This window comes from Bacillus rossius (assembly GCF_032445375.1).
Source record: "Bacillus rossius redtenbacheri isolate Brsri chromosome 4 unlocalized genomic scaffold, Brsri_v3 Brsri_v3_scf4_2, whole genome shotgun sequence".
Classification (NCBI taxonomy): Eukaryota; Metazoa; Arthropoda; class Insecta; order Phasmatodea; family Bacillidae; genus Bacillus; species Bacillus rossius.
The window spans coordinates 30,847,224-30,866,918 of NW_026962011.1; the positions used below are offsets into that span (position 1 = coordinate 30,847,224).

At 44.5% G+C, this 19,695-nt stretch overlaps 1 protein-coding gene across 6 annotated transcripts in view; it reads left to right on the plus strand.

The window, feature by feature from the left end:
- The window catches only part of LOC134542078 (tensin-1), a 570,362-nt gene that overhangs the window by 404,518 nt on the left and 146,149 nt on the right, over positions 1–19,695 (plus strand). For 4 of the 6 annotated variants that reach the window (XM_063385992.1, XM_063385993.1, XM_063385994.1 and 1 more), the window contains 2 exons: positions 15,591–15,791; positions 17,763–17,935. In XM_063385992.1, the coding sequence (XP_063242062.1) occupies positions 15,591–15,791; positions 17,763–17,935 (374 nt within the window). Of the gene's footprint in view, positions 1–1,768; positions 1,863–15,590; positions 15,792–17,762; positions 17,936–18,130; positions 18,873–19,695 lie in introns of those variants that run through there. The other 2 variants (XM_063385997.1, XM_063385995.1) reach the window with 2 other exon arrangements.

A 19,695-nucleotide genomic window follows, 5' to 3' on the forward strand; every position in this document is an offset into this window, starting at 1 on the left:
GAAATGCTTCCTATTTTATTTAATGCTTTAATATGGCTTTTCATTTCATATTAAACAGAGGCTTCTTTTAGTCAAAACCTATGAATATTTCAGACTGCTTTGATTTATATTTACTTTTAAACAGCAGTGTTGTTTTTTTTTGCAGTCGTTATTAAAATTGAGCCAGTGGCCGTTATGTGCTGCTGTTTTTTGTGAACAGCATTAATAATTGACTCACCGTGTCACAATCGACTGTAGCGACTCCTACAGTCCAGCCATCCAATATAAATGCAGCTAACATTTCTTCGACATTGCTGCTCCTTGTTGTTACAGTTTGGGAATGTATTAACTTCTGTTGACGCAAAAAAACGATGGTTCTAGTTTTCAGTATTGTCGGTGCAAAATTTAGAGGAATAATAATCCCAAGATCTTTTTTGGGGTAAGATCATTGGATCGCCAATCGTAGAGCAGAATGGTGCAACTGGCCATAAGTCATGGGTATCTGATATCGGCTCGGTAACCGTCTACATTACATACATCCTACCCATGGGCGAAATCAAGCGCGTCAGCTCCCGGGGGATACAGAGCACTGGTTTCCGGTAGCCGAACACTTCCCCAGAGTTGTTTTGTTCCTAGGAGTGCGCGCAACACACACCCGGTGGCGCATCTCGACCCGCTCGGCCAATGAGAGGACAGCACAGAGGTCATTTCCTTAGCTCCGCCCCTCTCTTTGCCCCATTCTACAAACCAGAATAAATGTGAAATAAGTCAAACTCTACATCGTTTTTTAAATGCCAATTGTTGAATTTTAGTCACAATAAATGATCAGAAATTTTTAATTAATCAAAAATGTTGTTTGATTTACTTTTTAGTATGGAAACTAGATAAATCAATGAATGATGGTGAAAATTACGAGAAAGTCACTTCTTTTTAGGTAGGATTGCGGAGATGGTAAGACTTGACAGCGGGACAGCAGGAAGTGCACGTGTCTCGACCACGCAGACACGTGTCGTTTTGCCTAAAGGCGTTTTGCCTAATTTTAGGCGAAACGCCGCTATGCAAAACGCCGTTAGGAAAATCGCCGTTAGGCAAAACGCCGTTGGCCAAATAGGAGTAGGGCGAAACGCCGTTAGGCATAACGCCGTTAGGGTAAACGCCGTTAGGCTAATCGCCATTGAGCAAAACGCTTTTTTGTCTTTTAGGCAATACGCCATTAGGCAATTCGGCGTTAGGCAAAACGCCGTTAGGCAAATCGCCGTTAGGCGAACCGCTGATAGGCAAAACGCCGATAGGCAAAACGCCGTTAGGCTAATCGCCATTAGGCAAAACGCTTTTTTGTCTTTTAGGCAAAACGCCATTAGACAATTCGGCGTTAGGCAAAACGCCGTTAGGCAAATCGCCGTTAGGCAAACCGCTGATAGGCAAAACGCCGATAGGCAAAACGCCGTTAGGCAAATCGCCTTTAGGAAAATAGCCTTTAGCCAATTCGACGTTAGGCAAAACGCATTTAGGCAAAATGACTTTAGGCAAATCGCCGTAACGAATTCATGTTTAGGAAAACCGCCTTTAGGCAAATCGCCTGTTACTCGACCACGCCACCGGCTCTGGCGTCTGCTGGAAGAACCCCCGCGGGGGCGGGGGAGGGGGAGGGGTGTAGGCCAGGGTCCACTACGGGGAAGGCTTGCTTGCAACTGGACCGCCGCGGTCGCCGCGCCTCGCGGTGACGTCATCTGCCTCCCCGACACCCGGGCGCGGACCGCGCGTCGCCGCGCCAGTGTGGCTCGCTCTGTCGGCGCGCGCGGTCAGCTCTGTCAGCTCTCCGCGGTCAGCGCTCCGTCCCGCCGGCGATGGAGGTGCTGGTGGGGTGCTCCTGGGGTCCGCAGGTCAGTCCATCCGCGAGACTTCTTGCGGGGCCATCGTCTCTCCTTCCATTCAGCTTCGGATCAGCTAGAGACATGCAAAATTCGCGGTTTCATTTCGCGATAGGCTAGCATCAAAACATTTAAACCTTCGTACCGCTTCTGCGATTGGCCAACATTTTATCCGGGGAACTGCGGGCCAATGGGAAACACTAAACCAAGAAAGTGCCGAATTACGGACAGCCTAGTTGAGACGTCTCACGCGTCATGTAGCCAACGAACAGGTGTCATTTCCGCGAGTATTTAATGGACTGTGGAGTCTATCCTAGAGGTCAATGAATCCGCGAATTTTGCAGGTCTCTACGGGATCACGTACACGAAGAGGGATCTCCCACGGCTCTGCTGCTTCCACGATATGCACGGAAACGTAACAAAATGTCAACCAACGATATTGCATTTCAAGGTTACCAATATATATATATATATATATATATATATATATATATACATATATATATATGTATTATGTTTCTAGATTATAGCACGGATAATAATAGAACACTAGATATTCTTCTACTTGAAATAGTTTTCAACATTTGTAGAACATAAACAAACATGGCTACAAACGCAGCCAAGTACTCGGCTTCTATTGGTCGCACGAAGCCAACGAAAAACGGAAGCGCTCAGCATTGCCGAGCTAATCCTTACGGGTCCGTCTCCGTTTTTACGTGCCGTTGTAGGACGGGCCTTAGAGTTTTTCAACATACATACTGGTGTTGGTGTGGGCTGGGTGTATTTCTATACTTCTCATTTGAGATAGTTACAGATGCGACGTAAATAACTGCAGTTTAAGGGTCCCCCCTATCCAAGTACACGTGCGGTGTACAGTGTTTCGGAAGGGGGGAAAAAAACACGCGATTGGAAAGCTGCTCAAGATATCCTAGTGGTGTCCGGTCACGAAAAGTTTTTACGAATACGATGAGGGGTGGGTGAGTAGTTCTGTTTCCGTGTGTCGTTTATAAAATAAAATTTTACTTTCAGAAGACTAAAAATGGCTAATACGCATGTTTCCAAATAAATTTTAAGTCATGAAAAACCCGGTACAGATAATTGAACGTACTCAAGGGAAGTGCATTAAACGTTAATCTTCATTTCTTCGCCATATAATGTAATGGTTAAAGCTGATATCTAATAGTTGCCCTGTGCACGACGAGAAGACTGGGCGCCGATTCAGAGCCTTGCGCTTAGAGGCGATACCGTGATAGAACCACTAGCTGGTTTCGCACTTATCATTCTACCTCACTAACAAAATGCGATCCCGACTAATGTGGCATATTAAAAAAAAATACTTTGGTAATGTTATTATTCATGTCTAGATATGACCTGTTTCTCAAAAAACGTGACCCTAAAATTAAGTAATGAAGAAATATGTTGTAAATCTAAGATGTTGGGGACCTATAACCCACGATCTTGAACAACATTTTGTGTTCTTCCTGATTCCTAGACGACCTTTGGAGTGTGACGGGGCCCCTTGATTGCCATTTAGCACGCTCTATAATGGTGATAACTGTGGGCAAATATATGGGCGGTGGATAGGTTTCAACATGCTATATGCGCAATAGTGGGGTTCCTTTTTTCAGTGACAGGTCACCTACGTAAGGATGTTCTTGACAAGCCGACATCTGGAATGCCAGGTATCATACAGTCAGATGTTATACAACTTTGGAGACTATCTTGCCAGTAAAGATTTTTGCAATGAATAAAAAAAAGTAGGCTAATATACGGTTGATGTGTACAGTTGGGAATTTTCTCCTTTACTTAATATTAACTGTTTAAATATTTAAACTATTCAAACCTTTTACAAAATATTTTTCGGCATAAAATTCTCTCGCGTATTCTTTAGATTAGTTAGAGGGGGAACTTCTTTTGTTTATCTTGTGTCCTGTTCCACGAAACTTTAGGATATCAAACGTAGCGTTCACACAGGTGCCCACTTGTGGCAGATAATTAAAATTTTTCACTTGTTTGCTTTTTCGGGTGGAAGAAAAGGAAAGGAAAGTAAAGGGACGTATACGACGAATATATTTTTTTCTGGGCGCAGTTAGCACTTGCAATTACATTCCAGTTCTAACACTCAGAGAGAAAGGTTGGTTCGTCTCAAGCCTATATTTGCTTGCATTTGGCAAAATAAACATTTTATAGAGTTAATTCAAACATATATATTGGTGTAGAATATATTTTGTTGGGTGAACAAATTAATTTTGCAGTACTCCAAATATGTTTTGGCCAAAGAAATAATTTGTAAATAATTGCTTTTCTGCGCGATATGCAAATAATAATTTGTTTGTTTCGACCAAACTGTTTCCTGTGTACCTTCATTTATGATTTTTGTGAAAAGTAGCGAGTTGGAAAACGTAAATTAGGTGTATATAGGTACAACACTCGTACCGCCCTTTAATAGATTTTTGACTAAACGCACAAATACACACACGAAATACTACACATTAAAATAGTTAAGTTAAAAAATAAATCTAGAAAATACACAAATTGTTTTCGTTTTATGTAAATATTCAAGTTATTTCAGTAAATGTGGCCATTAGTTAGATTCTCCACTTGTAATAAAATGTTTCAACAGGAAACGTCCTGGGTTTTTGACGAATTGACTGGGAAATATGGCTGGTAAATTTTTAAGTTCATCCATTTCTGTGTATTTAAATGTTCTACAAACGTATCTTCTAAAATGCCGCAAGACTCGAAAAGTAATAATTACGTTTTTTTCGAATACCCTCTCATGAATTACACAAGAAGCAGAAAGTAACGCAAGCATCCATATTTGAATTACAGTATTCGAAAAAAATATAAAGATACGGACGTTCAGATTTATAGAAGGCTGCGGTTTTCTTTTTACAACACGATTTACGTTTTATAATAAACTATCAACCAGTTAAAACAAATTACGCTATTAAATCAAACTATTATGAATCTCACACATTTTCGTGTTAAAGCAACATTTATGACAGAAAAATTGCAAGGGAATTTTTTTCCCCACATTTTTTTACAGTTTGAAGTTGTAGGTTTGTGGCGATCACTTGCCAATTGCGTGTTTTTTTTTTCAAACAAACGTAGTTTTCTTGCGTTTGTTGTGTGTCGCAAGCTAGAGCTGTTGCGAAGTTTATAAACCTTGTCATGGACTCGGTATCAACAGCTCAGCGAGGAATATAATGGCCAACACCATTGTGCTGCCGGCATGAATGGCGCGGGGGGTCGGTACTGTGTTCCGGGTACTGGCGGAGACCCCGGTCACGTGGCCTGGGCGGTAGTTATTCCAGGAGTGCGAACAGGCGCGTGTGGGCCGCGCGTGTAGCGGAAGACGGAGTGGGAACTATCAACAAACAAGCACTTTGCTTCCCGCCAGCGAGACTCAAATAACTACCTGCGAGGAAGTTGTAAATCCTCGGGCCGCAGCCCCGACGTTACTCCGAGGCATCCGCGAACATAGTTCCAACTGTCGGCAGTTGGCTGCCGTGGGGCTGTAGTGATGGTAGTATAGAGATATACACCGACACACTGTATGAACAGTAACATAGTTCCAACTGTCGGCAGTTGGCTGCCGTGGGCTTTAGTGATGGTAGTATAGAGATATACACTGACACACTGTATGAACAGTAACATAGTTCCAACTGACGGCAGTTGGCTGCCGTGGGGCTGTAGTGATGGTAGTATAGAGATATACACCGACACACTGTATGAACAGTAACATAGTTCCAACTGTCGGCAGTTGGCTGCCGTGGGCTTTAGTGATGGTAGTATAGAGATATACACTGACACACTGTATGAACAGTAACATAGTTCCAACTGACGGCAGTTGGCTGCCGTGGGCTGTAGTGATGGTAGTATAGAGGTATACACTGACACACTGTATGAACAGTAACATAGTTCCAACTGTCGGCAGTTGGCTGCCGTGGGCTGAAGTGATGGTAGTGTAGAGATATACACTGACACTGTATGAACAGTAACATAGTTCCAACTGACGGCAGTTGGCTGCCGTGGGCTGTAGTGATGGTAGTATAGAGATATACACTGACATACTGTATGAACAGTAACATAGTTCCAACTGACGGCAGTTGGCTGCCGTGGGGCTGTAGTGATGGTAGTATAGAGATATACACCGACACACTGTATGATCAGTAACATAGTTCCAACTGTCGGCAGTTGGCTGCCGTGGGCTGAAGTGATGGTAGTGTAGAGATATACACTGACACTGTATGAACAGTAACATAGTTCCAACTGACGGCAGTTGGCTGCCGTGGGCTGTAGTGATGGTAGTATACACTCTAAAAAAAAATTTGTACTTTTACAAGGGAATTTCTTGGAAACCCTGTTGCCAAGGATATTTCTTGCAAAACTACAAGGCAGAGCCTTGCAAAATCGCACATCGTACAAAGCTCTGCCTTGTAGTTTTACAAGAAATATTTTTGGCAGCAGGGTTTCCAAGGATTTTTCTTGTAAAATATACAAAAATTTCTTTCAGTGTAGAGATATACACTGACACACTGTATGAACAGTAACATAGTTCCAACTGTCGGCAGTTGGCTGACGTGGGCTGTAGTGATGGTAGTATAGAGATATACACTGACACACTGTATGAACAGTAACATAGTTCCAACTGTCGGCAGTTGGCTGCCGTGGGCTGTAGTGATGGTAGTGTAGAGATATACACTGACACTGTATGAACAGTAACATAGTTCCAACTGACTGCAGTTGGCTGCCGTGGGCTTTAGTGATGGTAGTATAGAGATATACACTGACACACTGTATGAACAGTAACATAGTTCCAACTGACGGCAGTTGGCTTCCGTGGGCTGTAGTGATGGTAGTATATAGATATACACTGACACACTGTATGAACAGTAACATAGTTCCAACTGACGGCAGTTGGCTGCCGTGGGGCTGTAGTGATGGTAGTATAGAGATATACACTGACACACTTTATGAACAGTAACATAGTTCCAACTGTCGGCAGTTGGCTTCCGTGGGCTGTAGTGATGGTAGTATAGAGATATACACTGACACACTGTATGAACAGTAACATAGTTCCAACTGTCGTAAGTTGGCTGCCGTGGGATGTAGTGATGGTAGTATAGAGATATACACTGACATACTGTATGAACAGTAACATAGTTCCAACTGTCTGCAGTTGGCTGCCGTGGGCTGTAGTGATGGTAGTATAGAGATATACACTGACACACTGTATGAACCGTTACATATTTCCATCTTTCGGCAGTTGGCTGCCATGGGCTGTAATGTTGGTAGTATAGAGATATACCTACATTGATATGCTGGGATTCTTTAGCCTTGTAGTGTATCTTGTACCTACAGTGATATGATTCTTAGTTTGCAAAATAATTTGTAACTGCAACTCAAAATAAACAAAAATATATTAAAGACTAGCGATAAAATATTTTTGTAACTATTCATACAAACTATGTTTTTAAATATAATCTGTGTTTTAGATTTATTATTCTAATTTTTTCCTTTTTTTTGGGCGTGTTGCAATGTCAACAAAAATTTCGCTGAAAGCTGTTGAAAAGTCAATTACAAATTGGTTATGTTAAAATAATATTTTACTTAATATCTCTGAAATATGTTAAAAAATTTCTAGGATCCCTGAAAGGTTAAAAAAAATAAACTTACTGCGTGAATGTATAATATTACCAAAAAATAATTAGTGATAATTTTTTGTGGGGTTAAGAAAGTAATAAAACAATTCCTAATTTTTCGTGATGGGGCTTGTGACCTGATCGTAACCAAATTAAGTGAAAAATTTTGTGTTTCTCACAGAATATTAGATTTGATCTCTAAAAATGTGGTCAGTTCTAACCATAACCCTCGGACGCTCAGATAGTGAACTGTGGGTATCTGTTAAATGTTAGATGCTCATATCTGAGTGTAAGAAATAAATTCAGTCAACGTGGTTGTATTGGCAATATGTTGTGAATTATTTTAAATTGCAATGATTTAAGTTCTGCCGGAGAATGTTTAGTTCGGAAGACTTCAGTTCCTCCAAGGAACAGATTTTCGAGACCCACTCTTAGGCCAAGGGAATTCTAGAAAATTTGAGCGGGAATTAGGTTTCTACGAAGTGACATTTCCAATGTGTTAACATTACATGACTTAATAACGTCCGAAGCGGTTCAGCCATAGGGAAGAAATCAACGAAAAAGTGGACTCTGCGCATGCGCGGAATTTTGGCAACTGAACGGCACAAAATCCGTTGCCCAAAAATAAGGGACTGGCCGTGTCCACTCGTGCACCAGGAATATTGTTAGGTTACATGTGTAGCATATTAAAACACCTAAAAATTAATTTTTTGTGCCTTGGAATACCGGCCTAAGTGTGTGTTTTTCTACATCTACACGGAATAAGGTTTTTTTGGGCATTTTGTCCGTTTTCAAAATTCAAACTTGTTCGGATGTTGTTTTGAAGAGCTTTCATATTCGCGCGCGGCGTGCTCTGCATTCCTGGAAGGAAATGGCTTCTCGGTGGACCACAGCGCGCGGGTGTCCCAACGCCCCGCGCGTGACTGCAGTCGTACACAGACACGCATTGTCTGCGCACACGTCACGGCCCGCGAGATACGCGCAGGGGTGTGCAGCCGGTGGTCCGCGGCTCGACGACCATCTCCGCCATCTCCGCCATAGCGGGTCTTATCCTAGATTCTTTTGCTTTTATAGATATTGTTTCTGCGCATTATTTGTATGAATAAAAATTTAAATGTTCGTTCAAAATCTTACATCTCCGAACGTTCTTCGCCGATTGCTTTGAAATTTTGACACAACGTTAAATTCTAAAACGCCCGTGTTGTTATATACCTATGACACACCTGTGACAGGTTGAAAGATAGATAAAAATATAGATAGGTAAAAACACAGATTTCTATTATTTTCATTGCTATATAGTGACATAGAGATATATAGATTTAAATATAGATAGAGAATAAGAGATAGAAAGATGCTTTGTACTATATTGTGTGCCTGCTTCAAACAAATCACTATATATATATATATATATATATATATATATATATATATATATATCTGATGCATTTCAATGCATGCCGGGCATTAGCTAGTTTTAAATAAATCTACATTACAACCGCATTTATTTGTTTATAAAAGTTTTTTTTTGAAGTTATACTTCTTTAGGCGCGTTATGGAAAAGTGATGAGAGTGAAATTTTATAATGTAAACTGTAAGTGTAACTTCCAGCCCGCGTACATAAGTACACACACCTTTTTTTATCTCTACCAAAAAAAGTCCTTATTAAATGGTTTTATGGACTTGAAGCAAATATTAATGTTAGTCTTATGACTGTGTGGTTCGCCAGGCATATGCTTGAAGATTCGCGGTCAGGTATGTGTTGGGAGACAAGCCGCACCAGGCGGCCTTCACGCCTGGTCAGGCTTGTGCGCGGGTGGGAGAGGGGGGGGGGGGGTCCGACTACCTTCTCGCAGTCGGTCCGTGATGCAGGTCTGGGAGAGAGAGCGTCAAGGCTGATGCCCCTCCGGCTGCGGATGTGACGTCGTCGCTTCGCAGCGAGCAGGCGAGAGGTGATCGGTCCACCTTTTCCAGCCCGATCGCGACACCTGCCGCCTTGAGTTCCTGTCTCTAAGATCAGCATTGCCCTTTCGCGCGAGGCAGCGAGCTGGTGTACGTGGTCTTCACTTCGTGCTGCGTGAATCTGTGGCGCTTCGCATGTTTTCGTGTACAATATCTGTGATTTCACATGAATATTTCTGTTCTGTTCGCAAAAAAAAAAAGAATACAGTGGAGACCACAGTGTGTTCGTCGAGTCGTGCTTGAGCTGGGCTCGAAGCCCCAGAGATCTTGTCCACCGAAGACTTGTTTGTGATCTCCTACACCAGAAATGCGGGCTGGTGTGATGTCACCGCGGCGGGGTAACAAGCCTTGGGAACGGAACACCCAGGCACGTTCACAAGCGGCGAGCTGTACCGATGAGAAGTCTTCCTCAGCGTGTGATGTGGCCAATCACATGCAAGACCGCTCCCCGCGCGGTGCCGCGCAGCCAATAGACGAGCGAGTACTGTCGGTTATGCGAGAGTGTCGAGCCCGTTGCATGTTGAGAGCAGCTGGTATGTGTTCCTCTCGCTACACGCTGGACTCGACTGTCCTGTACAGAGTGCAGCCCCTCCAGCGCGATGATTGGCCACTGCCACGATCACGTGCTTTCACTTTCACGCCTTGGTTTGTGTGTGATTCGGTCTCACTGCTTCTGTCAGTTTGTTGCTTGCTAGAGGCCAGGGAAATTCGCGGTTTCTTTTTGCGACATGCTATACTTCAACTACTTATACCCGTGAGCTGTTTCTGTGAATCTGGAGGACTGTGGCCTAACAACAACAACAACAACAACAACAACAAGAACAATAAAAACAAATCCAATCACAAGTTACCCAGTTAAGGGCGCCGTCTACCCGGGCACACATACGGCGCGCAGTGCTTTAGAAAAAACAACGTGATTTCAAAACTACTGAAGATATCCGAGTGGGGCCTGTTTACGAAAAGCATTTAACAATTAGCTGAAGACTGAAAAGTACTTTTGATTTCGGATTAAGTTTTAAAACTGTGTTTTTAGTAGAGTGAAAATGACTAAAAGCCGTTTTGTCGGAGTAATCTTTCGGCGGAAAACAATCGGTACTGATTCTTGAATGCACTTATTAAATATAATGTTACGGTCACCTCTCAAACTTCACAGTTTTCCTGTGACGACGAGAAGACTGCGCGCCAGTTCGGAGCCTTGCGCTTGGAGGCTATATCGCGCTGGAAATATCAGCGAGCGTCGCGCTTATTTTCCTGCCTCACTGACACATACATTCCGACAAGACGGCGCCCTTAAGACGTGTTATGAGTCTCAGCAGCCAATGAGCAAGGCTCATGAGCTTGAATAAGCCGAGCGGTGGAGTCCATCCGAGAGGTCATTGAACGCGGGAATTCTCCTCCTGTCCTTATTAATTGCAGTCACCCAACACATTGCAAGGATATTGGATGAGGAATAGGCTAAGAGCCAGGGTCGGCAAAAAAACCGTGGCATTTTAGAAGAAAAAATAAGCCCATAGGTTTTTTATTTTTTTAAAAAAAAAAAAAGGTTGTTTTTAGAGGCCATATTCCGCCTATGCAGTCGCGCCCCTGGAGTCTTGTGGGAGGCCCGTCGTCCATGCATATTTCAACAGGCGGTCGCATCTCAGCGACCTTTGACCCCCGGCCCCTCCCCGCTGCCTCCCGCGGCCTGGCCCGCCCCTGCACGCCTGCGGTCGTGTTGGCTGTTCGGGCGTGCAGACAGCATTCCTGTTTGCACAGCCATTGTTCAGCATTCTGCGACGCGACGTGATGGGCTGTACGCTGAATTTGATTATTTTTTTTGTTAATCGAACAAAAATGTTTTGTATACTTGTAAATTTACACGAAAACAACTGTACCACTACAAAATAATGTTTGCAGTAATAATGGGTTGTTGAGGTTCATCAGGTGCAGCAACACCGCGCCCCGCGCACGGGTCTCCGCGCTCCGACGCGGCAGATACAGGAACCTACCCGCTGGAGAATGTCCGTCCGCCCGGATAACAAGTCCGGGTGGCCTTTGGAAAGCGCCTGGAAATTGCCAATAAATCCAGCGCCGCGCCCAAAACGGCGCAGCCCAACGCGTGACGGGCGGGTGGGGTGAAGGATTTGAAAGAGGTGGGGGGGGGGGGGGGGGGCTGGAGCCGCGAGTTAACTGCTCGTTACGAACTACCCACTAAACTTTGATTAAAGTGCCAGGAGAAGATTAGCTCCCAGATCATAAAAGCACCCGTTCCGGCTTGCTTGAACATGCACACGCCTTGTCCTGTTTTTATTTCCCCTGTGCAACGGCTCGCGGTGTTCCGCTAGCCTTACGTCTTACGTCATCCGCGTGTGCCCACACTCTTCTCCGTAAGTCGCGTCGAGGCCAAGCGGTGTGCTCGCAGTGCATCGCCGAGTACCGTAACCGATTCGCATGCGGATATGTTGGTTCACCAATCCCTACTTGATATTATAAATTCTAAAGTGTGTTAAGTCTGTTTTGAGTTTCTTTCACGCAGCAACGGATCAACATGATTTTGTTTGCATATACGTAGTTTTATGGGCCGGAGAGTGGCTTAGACTACATAATTATAATTATAAGATTCCATCTCAAAGGAAGTGATAAAGAGGTAAATTCAATTTCATAATAGGAGGTAGGTCATATAGACACGAACAGTGAGCCGGATTAAGGACATTCCGCCTTATCTGGCTGTATCGATGAGACGCATGCATGGAAAAGGGGGGGGGGGGGGGGGAGTTGGAGAGGGGGCCCACTTGCGTTTCAAGATCGTGACTGTGAAACGTCAAAAACTATGTTGCAAGCATGCAGGGCAACACATGGGCAGTGTGCAACACACAAGAGGCGCCATGGAGCGGGCGTGGCTTCGCCGCGCTGGATCGTCAGCACCGCCGGCGATCCGCGACATCGGCCCCTGCACCTGTATCGACCCACCACCTGCCGGGGGGTCGTCGACCTGCCCCCGCGCCTTTAAGGGCGACTGTCGCGCGACTATCGCCCATAAGTACGCCCTTGTTCCCGCTCTCCTCGGCACAGTTCCACACACTCGGTTCTCACGCAGCAATTAAATTGTTTCACTTCTTTTTCGCTAGACAAATCACTCATCTTAACTGTCAACCCATTAGTTACAACTTGATGGACATAGGTGATTTCTAAAATTCAGACTTATTATTTTTTTTCCCCAGCAATTCCTTATTTCTCCTTGTGAGACCACAATTTCGACAAACATACTGTGTTTATTTAACTTTTAAATCCTTCACAAATACTAAGTTCACCATCTTCTGTATGCAATTTGCCCTAAACATTAATTGTGGAATTAATGGAGGACACTGGGACATTATGGTGACTACGTGGTAGTTTTTTTCTGAAGCTGTGCACACCGCGTGTGTGCCCGGGAAGGCGAGCCGCCGAGCTGTCGCGGTGAACCCCGCTGTCCGCTCAGATGGCGCGCCTCTGGCGAGGAAGCGAAGTGTAGTCGACGTCTCGGCGGCGGCTGCTCGCTTGGCTTCAGTCCTTGACCCGTCGCTCTTAATTAATTAAAACAAGAACTTTGCCCGCGGGCAAAACTCGATATCAAATCTCCGGACTTCCATTTTTTTTATTATTATTTTGTTTCGCCCACATGTCAGTCAGATGACGCAAGTCAAATCAATCTCCACATCTCTCCCTCACTCGTCAGTTCGCCGGGACTGACATGTGCGGTGGCAGCGTCCAGAGATGAGCTGGACCAGGAGTCAGGGGTTGTGGGTCTCGCTCCTTCCTCGGACATGACTGCTTTTTGCAAAAAGTTAGTTTGCAGTCATACCAAGGCGCTTAAAATGGTATGGGCGTTGATATCTACTACAACATATAATATAATAGATAATAAAAATCAGTGTTTTTGAATGGCATGTAAGTGCAGAGCTTTGCCGTCTGTAGCGTGTTATGGAATATTGTGGGGTCACCGCATATAGTCCCGTGGCTGCTCGCCAGTTTATTGCGTTGCGCGTAGAGGCGGCGAGCTCCTCGTCGTGCATGCCATTGTCGCACTTAACGACGATCCCTGGCTCCTGGCCGTTGAAAAACTCGCAGCATTACATCGAGGTAGGCGCGAGCAGTTGCAAAGAGCAGTTTTGATACGGGGGATTGTAGCCGAGTGTCTCTATTCTGTAGGTTAAGCTGTGTGAGTTCATCGCTCTTGGTCGACTTGTCTACTGACGAGCGCAGTTAGTCCAGTGAAGGTTCACGTGCTGTGCCGATGTTGTGTGAAATATCGCAGCCGCATTCGTTGAACATCTGTTTCCGATGAAGGGCAATGCAAAATTGAATTACAATATTTTTTTTTTACATTGGTGTCACTTCCCCAGTATCTTAAAATTAAATTTTCATCCTTTCACCAGTACTTATTTGAGGCTCTCCCCATACATATATATTTATATCTCTTTCCAGGGAAAATAAAACATGAAACCAGACCCGTCAGCTAAGTAGTCAGCGAGTGAGTGCTGGAAATAGCGCTGCAGCTTGATAAACTGCAGCCGAATTCACCGTCGAGCAACGGCCTGCCAACTGAAAACACGCCATTCTGCGGGTTTTGATTGGTTTTAATAATAGACTTCGCGAGATTGGGAGTGGCTCTGAAACAGGAGCGGCAGTTCGTGCGGGAGGGGTGGGGCGTAGGCATCCCGCCTCATTGCAATTTTCGCAAACTAATTAACTTCGACTTTTGTGGAGCTTCTATACTGATGTTACCATTCATATCCATTCTGTTATTAAAGGAGCTGTTTTGTTCATTAATGTGAGTACTGAATTATACATTTTCAATTGCAATTTTACCGTATAATATTTTACTGTGTATGGTTTGTTTTTCAATTCGAAACAGTGAAAAATTGCTTAAAATTGTTGCAGTTCATTTGGTAACTAATTGATTAAAACAGTCAATATGTGGCGAAAAAAGAGGTTCAAAAACATTTTTTTTTGGCCCCTGGCTTAGCAAGTGTCTATTCCACAAAGTTGCCAGCTCGCTTGGTACCGTTTCCGCGATGTTTTAATGTTTTTAATGTTTGCGTAAAAATAATTATGGCATAACTACGGTGTTTATTTTATATCAGTTCAATTGTCGATATAAACAACACGGTTTTACTGGTTCAGACACCGAGTAACGAGAACAAACTACCTAAAAAAAACCCATTTGCTATTTTAAAAGCTAAATTAAAAGAGTACAGCGAGATGACTGGTAACTTACATTGGCCGAGTGAATTTGAATGTGAGTAGATGTACGGTCACCCAGTGTTGTTGATACGGGAAATAGGCCAAGAGGCAGCGGGATTATCAGTAATGAAGCTATCAGTAATTGACTTACGAGCCACCGCTTCACCTAAATGTATACAACTAAAGCCAGATCCGCTGTGAACACCGCCAGATGGCTGTTGTTAAGATGTTGACGCGATGCGACAGGGTTATAGTGGACGTAGATGAATCTCACTCAGACCGACGCGACGTGACATGCTGGTCAAAATTACTTTCTTACAATTTCCGTAGCTTTCATTTTAGCCTCTACTGCCCGAATTTGATTAGAACAGATGTCCCCCGCGCTTATACACATTATAATAGATATGAACCTGACATACGTTACACGCTTTTGTCAGAAGTATTTCGGTAGTAAGTTTTTTGTGGAGACTGCAAAATATATGTGAAATCTAAGAAAAAAACCTCAGTCTTCTACGTTCTGTGATTCTGTGGTGGCTTTTTTTTTTTTTTTTTTTACCTTTACCTCTACTGGGCGCGCACCACAACATGCGCGTCGTCCTAGGGCAAGTATTTAATTAGTTGCAAAACAATAGCAATTTTTCAAACATTTTAAATTATACGTTATTCCACCTGGAACAACGTGGAACGAAAGTAAACAACTGCTGCTGCTGGCAGAGGCAGCTTGATGTCGGCAGATGCAGAGATTTTGCTGGCAGAGGCAGCTTGATGTTGGCAGATGCGGAGTGCTGCTGGCAGAGGCAGCTTGATGTCGGCAGATGCAGAGTGTTGCTGGCAGAGACAGCTTGATGTCGGCAGATGTAGAGTGTTGCTGGCAGTTGCAGCTTGATGTCGGCAGCTGCAGAGTGTCGCCACGTAGCTGGTGTTGTTGCAGACGGCGGCGCTCACTACGCAGCCGCGCACCTCGGGCGGCGGCAAGGCGCAGTGGGGGCGGGTCGACGCCATGGACCTGAGCTACGTGACGGAGCGCATCATCGCGCTGTGGGTGCCCGGTGACGTCAGCGTGGCGGCCTACCGGCAGGGTCAGCAGCAGGCTGCACACATGCTGCACACCAAGCACAGCGACAACTACATGGCGAGTAGCACCACCTGTGATCCTGCTGTCTGGCTTGCTGACACGGGCAGGTTGATTTCCTTATACCGGATTGTTAACATCGATATCCACATTTACACAGGGCCGGTGCAAGGTAAATTGGCGCCCTAGGCGAAAAACCTTAATGCCCCCCCCCCCACCCCCCGGACACAACAAAAAAAAATTTCCTTGCCTCAAAATACATCACGTAAGACTAAGATTTTCTCAACAATCTAATGTAAGCAGGCTTGTGTTTTTTTTTTTTTTACTTTTTTACTTATTACAAATCATAAACAGGTCACCGTGGACTTTAAATAATTACTTATATCAATATAAACATTCCAAACTGTTACAAAAATCCATTTTCATCTAGTTTCAATAATCGTTAAACATATTATACCAGCTGTTATGTGTCGTACTGCGCCGCCCCCAGCTACTTGGCGCCCTAGGCGGTTGCCTAGTTCGCCTGTATGGACGCACCGGCCCTGATTGCAAATGTTACAGGGACACTCCCCAACTGTTACCTAGGCTCCTGAATCCGGGAGACCTGAGGCTTGCTGGTAGCAGATTGTTCCAAATTATATGTATTAGTTATGCAACGAATATTATTCGCATTAGCATAATTCGCATATTTCTTGATATTCACATTCGGATTCGCAAAATTCATGCGATTATTCATACTAATATTTTGCGAATATGAATATCAGAAATAAATATTTTTTTAAATATAAAATTAATATTAAATAATAAAATTATATGAATTTATTACCATTTCATTATAATAATTTTTTCTTACTCCTTAAAGTGTGAGTTTTTCACTAAGTAAACCTTGCAATTATATAGTCTATTTATCAGTTTTTACTTTAACATTAAGTAATAGGTAATAAAGCTTTACTTAGTATTATAAATATTCAATTTTTCATTATAAAACAATAAATATATAATCTAAAAACAAAAACATTTTCTTTTCTTAAACTTTTATTAGTGTTTACATAAACATTATTTAGAATTTTAGTGTTGTAAATAATCAACTTCTTTTAATAAAATTAAAAAATAATAATTCAAACAAAAAAACGCTATTCTTCACTTAAACCTTTATGTCAATGCTTTAACGTGATTTTTATTTTTAGTGTTGCAAAAAAGCAACGTCTTTTAAAAAAATAGAAAAAAAATTCTTCAGGTGCACAAATAATATATCATTTTTTCTTTTTATTTTTAAATTTTCAACAATCCAGAATTTGAAAACTGAACGTTCGCATTCTCGAATTCCTAAAAATTGGCATTCGTTGCATCACTAATGTGTATGTATATCCAAACCCAATACAGGGTGTACTAGGGGATACAAGTTACCTGTGTAATCTTGTTTGTACCGTATATTCGCGGGCCTTCTTATTTTAAAATCTGATTCCCAGGGTCTTTATTCTGTTGGCCACGGGGCGACTGAAATGTTCCCCCTTGGAAGGGCAGCCCTTCAGGATTTTTCTGGCAACGGTTTGTTTGTACAGCGACTGGAAGGGCAGACCATCCAATTTCTGAAAACATGTTTCTTTGGGTGTTTGAATAATCCTGAAAACTTGCCCCTTGGAAGGGCAGCCCATCAGGATTTTTCTGACAGTAGTGTTTCTGAAAGGTTGTCTGAATTGTTGCCCCTTGGATGGGCAGCCCTTCAGGATTTTTCTGGCAGTGGTTAGTTTATAAAGTGACCTGACCTAACCTAACCCAACCTAACCTAACCTAACCTAACCTAATCTAACCTGCCCTTCTAAGCGGCAAGTTTTCAGGATTATTTAAACACTTAAAGAAAAATGTTTTCAGAAATTGGATGGACTGCCCTTCCAGTCGCTGTACAAACAAACCATTGCCAGAAAAATCCTGAAGCGCTGCCCTTCCAAGAGGCAACAATTCAGCTCCCCCTTGGCCGCACTGTCAGTTTGGCGCAGCACGCTGTGTTACCTGCTGTGATCCGGGCGGCAGGTGTTCAACCTGTCGGAGCGGCGACGCGCCGCGCGCAGCCACCACGAGAGGGTGCAGGAGCTGGGCTGGCCGCCCGACCTGGCGCCGCCCTTGGAGCGCCTCTGCAAGGTCTGCAAGGACATCGACGAGTGGCTGAGCGGGGACGCGCACCGCATCGCCGTCATACACGCCAGGTACCAGCATCGCCGTCATACACGCCAGGTACCGCTGGCATCGCCGTCATACACGCTAGGTACAGCCAGAATCGCCGTCATACACGCCAGGTACAGCCAGAATCGTCGTCATACACGCCAGGTACCAGCATCGCCGTCATACACGCCAGGTACCGCCAGCATCGCCGTCATACACGCCAGGTACCGCCAGCATCGCCGTCATACACGCCAGGTACCGCTGGCATCGCCGTCATACACGCTAGGTACACCCAGAATCGCCGTCATACACGCCAGGTACAGCCAGAATCGCCGTCATACACGCCAGGTACCAGCATCGCCGTCATACACGCCAGGTACCGCCAGCATCGCCGTCATACACGCCAGGTACCGCCAGCATCGCCGTCATACACGCCAGGTACCGCTGGCATCCCCGTCATGCACGCCAGGTACCGCTGGAATCGCCGTCATACACGCCAGGTACCGCTGGCATCGCCGTCATGCACGCTAGGTACCGCCAGAATCGCCGTCATACACGCCAGGTACCAGCATCCCCGTCGTACACGCCAGGTACCGCTGGCATCGCCGTCATGCACGCTAGGTACCGCCAGAATCGCCGTCATACACGCCAGGTACCAGCATCGCCGTCATACATGCCAGGTACCGCTGGCATCGCCGTCATACACGCTAGGTACAGCCAGAATCGCCGTCATACACGCCAGGTACCGCCAGCATCGCCGTCATACACGCCAGGTACCAGCATCCCCGTCATACACGCCAGGTACCGCTGGAATCGCCGTCATACACGCCAGGTACCAGCATCGCCGTCATACACGCCAGGTACCAGCATCCCCGTCATACACGCCAGGTACCGCTGGAATCGCCGTCATACACGCCAGGTACCGCTGGCATCGCCGTCATGCACGCTAGGTACCGCCAGAATCGCCGTCATACACGCCAGGTACCAGCATCGCCTTCGTACACGCCAGGTACCGCCAGCCGTCCGTGTCGACACTTTGGATTACGAGTGCCGAACCTTTTATATTCCACGTATAAATCTGTATTTCGTCCTAGTCACGAGATTTAAACATTTTTTACACTGAAACTGAGACATACGATAAAGGTTTTTTTTATTAGCTCAAAATTGTGTCATTTGTGTCCGCCATGCCACAGTTTTTAGTAAGTTCTTCTGGCCAGTAAGCAGTTCAATGCTGGCGTCACAAATGTATTACTGCGCAACTTTCGAACGCGTCTGTCTCATCATTGGCCCGAGCTGAAGGATAATAAATTATGTTGATGGGGGGGGGGGGGGCTAATGGTGTACACGGAATTTGCGACTTAAGAATTTTAAGCGTGCGGTTAACTGATGCAAGTCATCACAGGATAGGCTGCTTATATGTTGTTTACTTAACAATTTTCAATTAACAAAATTCTTCAATCTTTTCTTGCTTTTATATTCCGGAAAAAGGAAGGGGGGGGGGGGGGTGATTTCTAGCCTCCTGGCATGTGCGCCCGTAAGGTTAACCCATTCGCTCAGCTATACATTTCACCAACTGGCCTTCAAACATTTATATCTGATTGGACAATCTTTCGTTTGGCTTGCATTTGCATAACCTCGAATAAACGGTAGACAGCAGTTACGAATCTTGTGCTCGATATTCGAATCAGAGGCAGGTACAGAAGTTTTTTTTCGGGTTGGGGAGGTTCTGAAGAAAAAAAAACACTTTAAATTTAAAATTTTAACACGTGTACTCAAACACTTACGTAATTATTGGCACTAGCTT